At 42.2% G+C, this 9,628-nt stretch overlaps 2 protein-coding genes and 1 pseudogene across 2 annotated transcripts; all 3 read right to left on the bottom strand.

The window, feature by feature from the left end:
• Positions 1-546, bottom strand: LOC146487263 (uncharacterized). Its single transcript, XM_085085064.1, has one exon. The coding sequence runs from the start codon at positions 544-546 to the stop codon at positions 1-3; it is 546 nt and encodes a 181-aa protein (XP_084941190.1).
• Positions 547-633: 87 nt separating this feature from the next.
• On the bottom strand, positions 634-1,563 carry LOC146487262 (uncharacterized). The gene has a single exon (XM_085085053.1). The coding sequence runs from the start codon at positions 1,561-1,563 to the stop codon at positions 634-636; it is 930 nt and encodes a 309-aa protein (XP_084941179.1).
• A 1,574-nt stretch (positions 1,564-3,137) lies between these two features.
• Positions 3,138-5,604, bottom strand: LOC146487261 (uncharacterized; annotated as a pseudogene).
• Between the last annotated feature and the right edge of the window lie 4,024 nt (positions 5,605-9,628).

Here is a 9,628-nt window from a genome sequence, read left to right as displayed (position 1 = left end):
TTAAGTGTGTTGCTCTATCAAAGGACAGCATTTCTGTACAGATCTCTTGTATTCACCCTTGCTGGTTCTCACTTGAACATTCCAAACGATTCCGTCTCGGCTAGGAAATACTTCTGTAACTCGGGCGAGATCCCGTTTCCCCTTCGGTGCATTATAGTTCACAAGCAGAACGATGTCCCCAATTTGAAGCTGTCTTGTCTTCTGCTGCCATTTTGCTCTTCTTATCAGCGTCGGAAAATATTCACGGACGAAGCGCTTCCAGAAATGGTTGACCAACATTTGGACGAATTCAAAACGCTTGCGGAGGTTCTTCGTTTCTTGGTACGGTCCTTGAGGTACTGAAGCTGTCGCTCGGCTAAGGATGATGTGATTGGGGGTCAATGACTGTTCGTCATTAGGATCACTGGATGGGTATCCTAGAGGTCTGCTGTTGATGATGCATTCCACCTCTGAGAACACAGTCGACATCTCGTTCCAGGTGAAAGTCTGTGGACCAACGATTGCCTTTAAAGCACTGTTGGGTTGCTTGATCAGACTTCCATACATTCCCCCTTGGTGTGGACTCAGTGGAGTGGTGAAAATCCATCGAATTTTGTGCAGGACGGCAAATTCTTAAATTTGTTTTCTTCCCTCTTAAACAAGCTTCTTTAATTCTCTTTCTGTACCAACGAAAGATTTTCTGTTATCTGATATCATGGTTTGAGGCCATCCACGATGTGTTGCAAACCGTCGGAGATCGTGCATGAAGGACGACGTGGACAAGTCTTCTATAATCTCCAAGTGGATGGCGCGAACAGTCGCACATGTGAATAGAGCTCCCCAGGCCTTCTTTGTTCGGTTTCTTGCTATCTTGAGGCTAAACGGTCCGAATAGATCCACACCAGTTACCGAAAAGGGCGGAGAAAATGGCTGTAGTCTATCCGGTGGTAAATTGGCCATGAGGGTAGTGAGCGGTGGTTGGCGCAGTTTGCGACAAATGGTACACTCTTTGATGATACTTTTGCATAAATTTCTTCCACGGAGTATCCAGAACTTTCGACGAATTTCAGAGAGAGTTCTCTCTGGTCCGCCATGTGCGACTTGTGCGTGCACTTCTCGCATGATGAGCTTACATATCTGATGGCTGAAAGGCAGAAGTATTGGGTATTGGAGGGGTGCATTATTAAGTCTTCCTCCAACTCTGGCCACGCCATCTTGGACGAAGGGCGTTAAATCACGGCAACCACTTTCCCAGTCTTTCATTTGGGCTCTGATGATCCAGTAACGTTCCGCTTGATTAATTTCCTCTGGAACTAATGGTTCACGTCGCGGTTCGCCACTGAACTCTTCGTTTCTTCTCTTCTTCAAATTCGACAGGAAACGCATGCAATAAGCAGTAACTCTCAGCAACCTTTGCCAACTGGAGAAAGTGCTCGGGTTTAACAGGTCACTGTGTGGGACAACCGCTCCAATGTGCAGTTGCTTTATCTTTTTCCTCTTGGGATCGTCCTCCAAAGGGGGTCTACGGTATCTGTGGGCCACTCTTCTTTCGGTTTCTTGAGAAAAATAAGACCTGTCATCCATCAGCCGTTTAGATCCTCGGTAGATAGACCTCTGCTAAGATCATCTGCAGGATTAAGGTGGGTTGGAACATATTTCCAATGCTTCTCGTCCCATGTTGACTGGATGTCTGCAATATGAACTCCGACAAATGCCTTCACAGACGAGGAATCTGAACGAATCCAATGGAGAACTATCTTCGAGACCACAATCTCACGGACTCGGGTTTCACCTTTAATTCTTCATAAATCGTACTGGCAAGTCTTGATGCGATGAGAGCGGGGAATGGTATTTTGTCGAAGGGGCGCTACTCTTACTTTAGCTGAGATAAGTCGGACTTCAGGAACGCCTGGGGTGGGCCACAACATATACGCCACTGCTCCATAAGCACTAACACTTGCGTCGGCGAATACGGCAATTGAGAGGGGCCATTCACAGCGCTTGGCTTCAGACATCTTAGAAATTCGACATATTTCAGCCTCTCTTTGTCAGCAAATAGGTGTGTCCAGAACTTTCCTATCTTGTCTGGTAGAGGATCGTCCCAGTCAAACTGACTTGATCTCCAGATCTCTTGCAGGGCCACCCTTGCCTGGATGGTTACGGCCTAAGCCAATCCAAAGCGATCATAAATCTGAGATACTTTTGACAGGACTCTTCGTTTTGTGAACTTTCCATTCAGATGAAAATCTTTTACTGCGAAATTGATGATGTCTGTTTGCGGATTCCAACCAACTCCTAGTGTCTTTCCTTGTACCCTCTCACCGTCCAGCTCGATTGATGTTGTAGCTGAGGCGTCAACTTCTGGCGGTGGTGGTGAGCTCTTTTCCTCGGTGAGTATGGCTTGCTTAGTTTTATGGTGATTGGTAACTGGTTTGGCTGAACAACTGGTTTGCATTTGTTCTCGTGCCGGCTCGGACGAGCAATACCATCTTCTAATCTTGAAACTTCCCTTTCCGAGAACTTCATCTAGCGCTGTTATTCGACTCACTGCTTCCTGGGGAACAAGAGTGGATCAGGTAATCCATGTAGCGATCTCGTCGTAAAATTGCTGAAGCATCAGGAAACTCTCCTTCGTTTTCTTTGGCGATTTTCAGCATGACATAACTGGCCATATCAGGCGATGGCTTGTCTCCAAACGTTATTCGCGACAGGACATAGATGGTTGGCAGTGCTTGTGTCTGACTATTTCGCCAGAGGAATCTGTGGACATGAGTGTCTCTTTCTGGCAAGAGGATCTGTAGGAACATTTTTGAGATGTCCCCAGCAAAGCCAACAAGATTTTTCGCGGAAGCGTAGAAGTACACCCATTAAAATTCCTATCAGGCAGGGACCCTTGCACGGAAATGAATTAAGGGAAACACCTTGATACTGGCAGGCAGGATCGAAAACCACTCTGAGGGGGGTACTTGGCTTATGTGGGCGATACACTCCATGGTGTGGGAGATAGTATGCAGGCTTGATATCTTGCTTTAATTCTTCTTCCGTTAGTGGACGGGCCCAACCATTGCTGATGTATTCTTCGATGGCCTGGTTGTACATTTCTGCTTAAGCCTGATTTCTGGATAAGCTTCTTTCTAAAGATTCCAGCCGTTTCTGCGCTAGAGAGCAGTTGTTTGGAAGCAAAAGGGGATCTTTCTTCCACAGTAGCCATATGACGTAGCGGTTGGCGTCTTTGGTACAGGACGCCTCAAATAATTCTAATGCCTTGCGATCTTCAGTGGAGGTGGCTGTCTTTGGACATAAAAGTCATAAAATCGTTCCATTTTTATCTTCTGGGTGAAGCTGATAGAACAAAGGGGAGGTACTTGTCTTGAGTTGTCTGAGCCTATCACGAGTCATCCAAGACGTGTACGTTTTCCCACGGGTTGAAAAGGTAAGCCATGACGAATCTCTTCTTCTGCATGAAGGTGGCTATACTGAACGCCGAGGATCAAGTCCACGGGTCCTGCCTTGTGTGAAAAATAAACATCGCGGAGGTGGGGAAAAAGAACACAGCCACTTTCTGTCAAGGGCGGGAACATTTCAAATAGTGCTGTCGATTTCATGAGCTTCAATGGTGAACTCTTCTTCTTTGTTTAGGGGAGAAATCCAGAACTTTAGTCGCCACTATTCTTAAGTAAGTAATTCGTTCCCCTCCGACCACAGCTAGGTCAATATGCTCAGTTCGTCCCTGAAGACCCAGGGCTTTGGCGAACTCTTTTCTGATAACCGTTGTCCCTGCTCCACTATCGACGAGAACATTTCCTTCTCGGACTCTCCCATTCGCTGCCTTAAATCGAACTCGAACTACTGGCATGATGCTTCCTTTATCAAGGACTGATGCTACTCTATTATTGGGGGTTGGGTCTGTATGAAGCAGGAGATGGTGGATTCTCATACAACCATTTCTGCCGCATCTGTTCTTGGACCTGCATTCCCTTGTCGAATGGCCTATTACCAGGCATGAAAAACAGAGTCTGTGGTCCATTGCGCGCTGTATTCTTTCTTCAGCAGAGCTATTTATCATGGTGGGGCACTCTTGCACTCTGTGTTCCTCTTTGCAGATAAAGCACTTTCGTTTTCTTGGCGTTTTCAAATGGGAATGAATTCCTCTTCTTTCTCTGTGGCCGCCCGGGAAACCACCAATTCTGCTATTTTCGTTTCTGAAGACATCACCAAAGTCACGGTCGAATTCCGCCTTAACGCGTTTTCTCACGAAGTTGCTGATGTGATCAACTTGAGGAATTTCGCCCTTTTCCCTGATCTCGGTTGCCACATTCTTCCAATTTTCGATGAGGTGGTCTGGCAAACATCGTATGATCTTGAGAAGGTTCTCATTTGCGTTGACGTCGGCAAAATAGTTGATCTGTCAAAGGGTTACCAAGCAATTAATCATATCTAGCGAAAAACCACGAAGAGATTGCCTATCGTTTGCTGAGATTTTCTTCCTCTCTGTCACCTTGCTGATGAACGCTCTGGCAATAACGCTCGGCTGGCCAAAATGTTCCTTTAGTGTTTTCAGAGCGGTTGCATACATGACACCTTGAGATCCTAGGCCCGATATAGTGCGTTCAGCGTCGCCGGAAACATGCATTTTTAATTGAACCATACGCGTGTCATCAGTCAAGTGGGGCTTATCATGGATATGTACCTGGAATTGTTCCAAAAATTCCACATAGTGTAATGGACTCCCATTAACATGATTAAACGAGATTAATTTGATCACTGGGATATCTTTGCTTGCCTCGAGCTTGTATAAGGCGTCCGCGATTGACATCTCACGCGAGGATGTTGGAAGGCGTGTTTCTTGAAATTCTATTAAATCGTTTATCCATGCATCGAAAGAGCGAAGAATCAGGGTGGACACAGATCGACTATCATCACGTTTATTTTCGGATCGCGTGACGGATGGTTGCAGAAGCAAAGGAGAACTTGAACTTTCTATTTCATTTAATTGCGGTGAAGCAACCGATGAATTCGCATTATTTTGGGCAGGGGATCCTTGCTGCAAATCGCTCCGTTTTTCAATGGACCTAAAGAATCGTTCATTAAAGTTACGCGTAATCAAGAGTCAATTGTTTCTAAATCACGTAATAAAGATTAGCGGCGAAAGTGTTATAATGTCTGTGTAATGTTCAGAGCACTACCCATGGCTTATTATTAACTGTAATAGAAGAACGCATTTCGCAAGTTTAACATTATCTAGGTGTTGGCGGTAACACCTTTTTGAACTTGATGAAAAATATTTTCCAGGCGCTTTCTGTCAGTTTACAATATTCACGGCTAACTAGCCAAGGAAAAACAACATTAGCGCGAGGTTAATATTCTGCTTACAGATAACAACAGCTTAATAAAGAATTGACTACCCAAGTAAGACAGAATTTTTTATGCATGCATATATTTTTATATCTTTTTCTTTTATATATTTTCTACACTCCGCATTTTCTACCCTCCTCATTTTCCACACTCTGCATTATCCACACTCCTCATTTTCCATACTCCGCATTTCCTACACTCGGCATTATCCACACTCCTCATTTTCCACACTTCGCATTTTCCACACTCCTCATTTTCTACACTCCGCATTATCCACACTCCGCATAATTTCTACACTTCGCGTTATCCACACTCCGCATTTTCTACGCTCCGCACTCCGCACTCCGCGTTTTCCGCCTAACCAAGAAAACAAGTCAACTTCTGGATGAAAGCAAAATGTACACGCACTTTTCCGTAACACTAGAGGAAACACCAGACTGACTCCGCAGAACAAGCGTTATTATTTTGTGTGTGTTCATTCCGAGGTACGTATAGATCGTCTTTTGTCGATGAATTGGAGACGACTCAGAAAAAATGAATCTTTTTACAGCCCTTGTACTTTAAATGCTAGTTATTCTCGTAAGAGTGAACACTTCACTTGTTGCCAACAAAATTTTCGCTTAAATGCGTCGGACGCATTAAAGGGAAAATTTTATCAAAAAGGCGACTCCTTAATTAACCACTTTTAACGTCAAGAGTTCAAAGCAGGCGCTCAGTTTCTTGGTACGTTACGTTGCTGACAATTTTTTACCTCAACCCTTTTATAAATGATATGTACAACGACATTTTAACTCACCAACGTTTGCTCCGAATTGATCCAACAATGTGGGGCTGAAAAGTGATGGATGTGGAAAACTGCACGAGCTGATATCATGGAATCTATTTCACGAATCCCATTCGAAGTTTACCCAGCTGGAAAAATTGAATGACTTACCAAAGTTTGGCTTCAGTAATTAAAAGTAATAATTTGCAGGCAATTAGAACGCTTTATTGGCTTCAGTAATTTAGAGTAATTTGCACGCAATTAGAACGCTTTATTTTTTAACACTGTCGTGTTCGAAATTAGGTTAGCTCCGGAGTGTTGCTTAGAATGTATACATGTAGGACAGCCTATCAGAATTCTCGTGGAAACGACAGAACAGTGCCTAAAATAAATTCGGAATTCCCGGTAGTAGAACTGTACTGTTTCAAGATACATTAAACGAAGTTTCAAACTGTTAGCCAAGGAGTAGTTGTTAGACATGGTTAAAGCGACAACTCACAATTTGAAAAGAGCAGGCAATAAATTCAGTTGAATATTTATCAATGACACTGGCAAACGGACGAAACTAAAGAAAGAAAACGAAAGAGGCTATCGTTTGTTAGGCTGTTTAGTTTAACATGTTAAAAAGATTTCTTGTCGGAGATGTTTGAGCAACGCGTTTAGTTTTGCTTGTCAAGCTGTCAATCAGTCAGAAATGTCAACACAGCTGAGTAAAAGGTTAACATATGACAGTAAACTGTTTAATTAACCGCTTAAAAACACACGGAGTCGAATAGTCTTAAAATTGGACATCGTGAATCTCGTCATCAATAATTGTTCTGGAAAATTTTTCACCAATGTGGCGCTGAAAAGTGATGGATGTGGAAAACTGCACGAGCTGATATCATGGGATCTATTTCAAGAATCCCATTCGAAGTTTACCTAGCTGGAAAAATTGAATGACTTACCAAAATTTGGCTTCAGTAATTTAGAGTAATAATTTGCACGCAATTAGAACGCTTTATTGGCTTCAGTAATTAAGAGTAATAATTTGCACGCAATTAGAACGCTTTATTTTTTAACACTGTCGTGTTCGAAATTAGGTAAGCTTCGGAGTGTTGCTTAGAATGTATACATGTAGGACAGCCTATCAGAATTCTCGTGGAAACGACAGATCAGTGCCTAAAATAAATTCGGAAGGCCCGGTAGTAGAACTGTACTGTTTCAAGATACATTAAACGAAGTTTCAAACTGTTAGCCAAGGAGTAGTTGTTAGACATGGTTAAAGCGATAACTCACAATTTGAAAAGAGCAGGCAATAAATTCAGTTGAATATTTATCAATGACACTGGCAAACGGACGAAACTAAAGAAAGAAAACGAAAGAGGCTATCGTTTGTTAGGCTGTTTAGTTTAACATGTTAAAAAGATTTCTTGTCGGAGATGTTTGAGCAACGCGTTTAGTTTTGCTTGTCAAGCTGTCAATCAGTCAGAAATGTCAACACAGCTGAGTAAAAGGTTAACATATGACAGTAAACTGTTTAATTAACCGCTTAAAAACACACGGAGTCGAATAGTCTTAAAATTGGACATCGTGAATCTCGTCATCAATAATTTTTCTGGAAAGAATTTTAACCAATGTGGAGCTGAAAACTGATGGATGTGGAAAAACTGCACGAGCTGATATCATGGAATCTATTTCACGAATCCCATTCGAAGTTTACCTAGCTGGAAAAATTGAATGACTTACCAAAATTTGGCTTCAGTAATTAAAAGTAATAATTTGCAGTCAATTAGAACGCTTTATTGGCTTTAGTAATTTAGAGTAATAATTTGCACGCAATTAGAACGCTTTATTTTTTAACACTGTCGTGTTGGAAATTAGGTAAGCTTCGGAGTGTTGCTTAGAATGTATACATGTAGGACAGCCTATCAGAATTCTCGTGGAAACGACAGAACAGTGCCTAAAATAAATTCGGAAGGCCCGGTAGTAGAACTGCACTGTTTCAAGATACATTAAACGAGGTTTAAAACTGTTAGCCAAGGAGTAGTTGTTAGACATGGTTAAAGCGATAACTTACAATTTAAAGAGAGCAGGCAATAAATTTAGTTGAATATTTATCAATGACGCTGGCAAACGGACGAAACTAAAGAAAGAAAACGAAAGATACTGTCGTTTGTTTAGCTGTTTAGTTTAAAGGGATACTCTGGACCCCAAAACAACTTTCGCTTAAAAGGTATTATTTGTACTATATTAAGGGGTAAAAGGCCCAAAAATTACAAAAGAAAAAAGTAAAAGTAAAAGGCCGAAAATTGTCGGAGAAAAGCGAAATTTTCCCCGTTTTGAAGACCGGAAGTCGTCTTTGATAGAGCACGTGATCGATGACGCATATAGAAAACCGCTCTTGTTTACAACACTGAAGACAATATGGACTCTGGGGATTAGCGCAGTTATTTTGCCTGTTTTTCTTCTGAACAAAATAGTGCAATCGAAATTCCCGACGGAGCTACGTTAGCAGAGCTATGAGGGCGCTCTGTCGTACATGTTTAGCCGTGCAACAGCGGAGTGGACTCGGTTACGGACTCGATCTACAAGACGAGCGCGAAGAGGTGTTTGAGAGCTGGTTGGTAAGCGACCAGTTCACGGTATTCTGTCACAAATTCGGTGTATTTCACATCCTCAATGTGATTTCATTGGCGATTGAATAAGTTTTGAGTAGCATTAAAGTTTCCTTTTGGTGGTGCGGCGTTGTTAAAAAAATATTTTAAAAAAGATCTACGCGGATTTTTCCTGGGAAATGGCCTGTTAGAGACACAGCGTACAAAGCTCAGCGAAAGCTTGGAGATGTGGGCAACTTTCATTATAACGATTCACACTTCACAGGAGCGGTACCTGTACAAACAGCAATGCTACGACGAAGACTAAGCACATAGGTAAATTAGGAAGTCATTCACATTGTGTTGTGCTGGGCCTTTTCAGAGGCACCCAACGACAGTTTTCTCTCAGATCCTTTGAAACGCTATTTTAGGCTATCTGAAGTGCCTTTAAAGCTCTGTAGGTTCATTTTAGGCTGCGCTATAACATTTTTATCTGTTCGGTCATTCTAGAGGAACTTGAGACTTTTCGAAACTACTAGGGCTTTTTTGGCCATTTCCCGAAAACTTTAGGTCTTATTTCCTTTCCGAAAATCTTAGCTGACCTTTTTTTCGGTACCCGAAACGACATTCTTGTCAATCCGAAAATACTATAGGCCTTAAATTTCCCATATCACGAAAGTTCGAAGTGAAAATTCCCTTCAGAAAATTGTAAGGGATTAAGGGCCTTCCGAACAGATAATTTACCGAAGCGATCCGTTGGGTGCCCCTGCCTTTTGGGATTTTAATTAAAGGAGTTACCTTTCATGCCATATTGCGTTCTATTAATACTGCATTCGAGCTCACTTTACAGGTATTGTTTCATCAGCTAAGTAATGTGACTGGCAATATTTCATTGTTTTCCATTTTAAAGAAAATAAGGCCTGTAATCTTTGATATTATGCTGATTTAGAAAACG

Source organism: Pavona decussata, unplaced genomic scaffold (assembly GCF_977016875.1).
Source record: "Pavona decussata unplaced genomic scaffold, jaPavDecu1.1 SCAFFOLD_16, whole genome shotgun sequence".
NCBI classification, from domain to species: domain Eukaryota; kingdom Metazoa; phylum Cnidaria; class Anthozoa; order Scleractinia; family Agariciidae; genus Pavona; species Pavona decussata.
The sequence above is the reverse complement of the archived record's forward strand: the minus strand, read 5'-3'. Positions and strand labels throughout refer to the sequence as shown.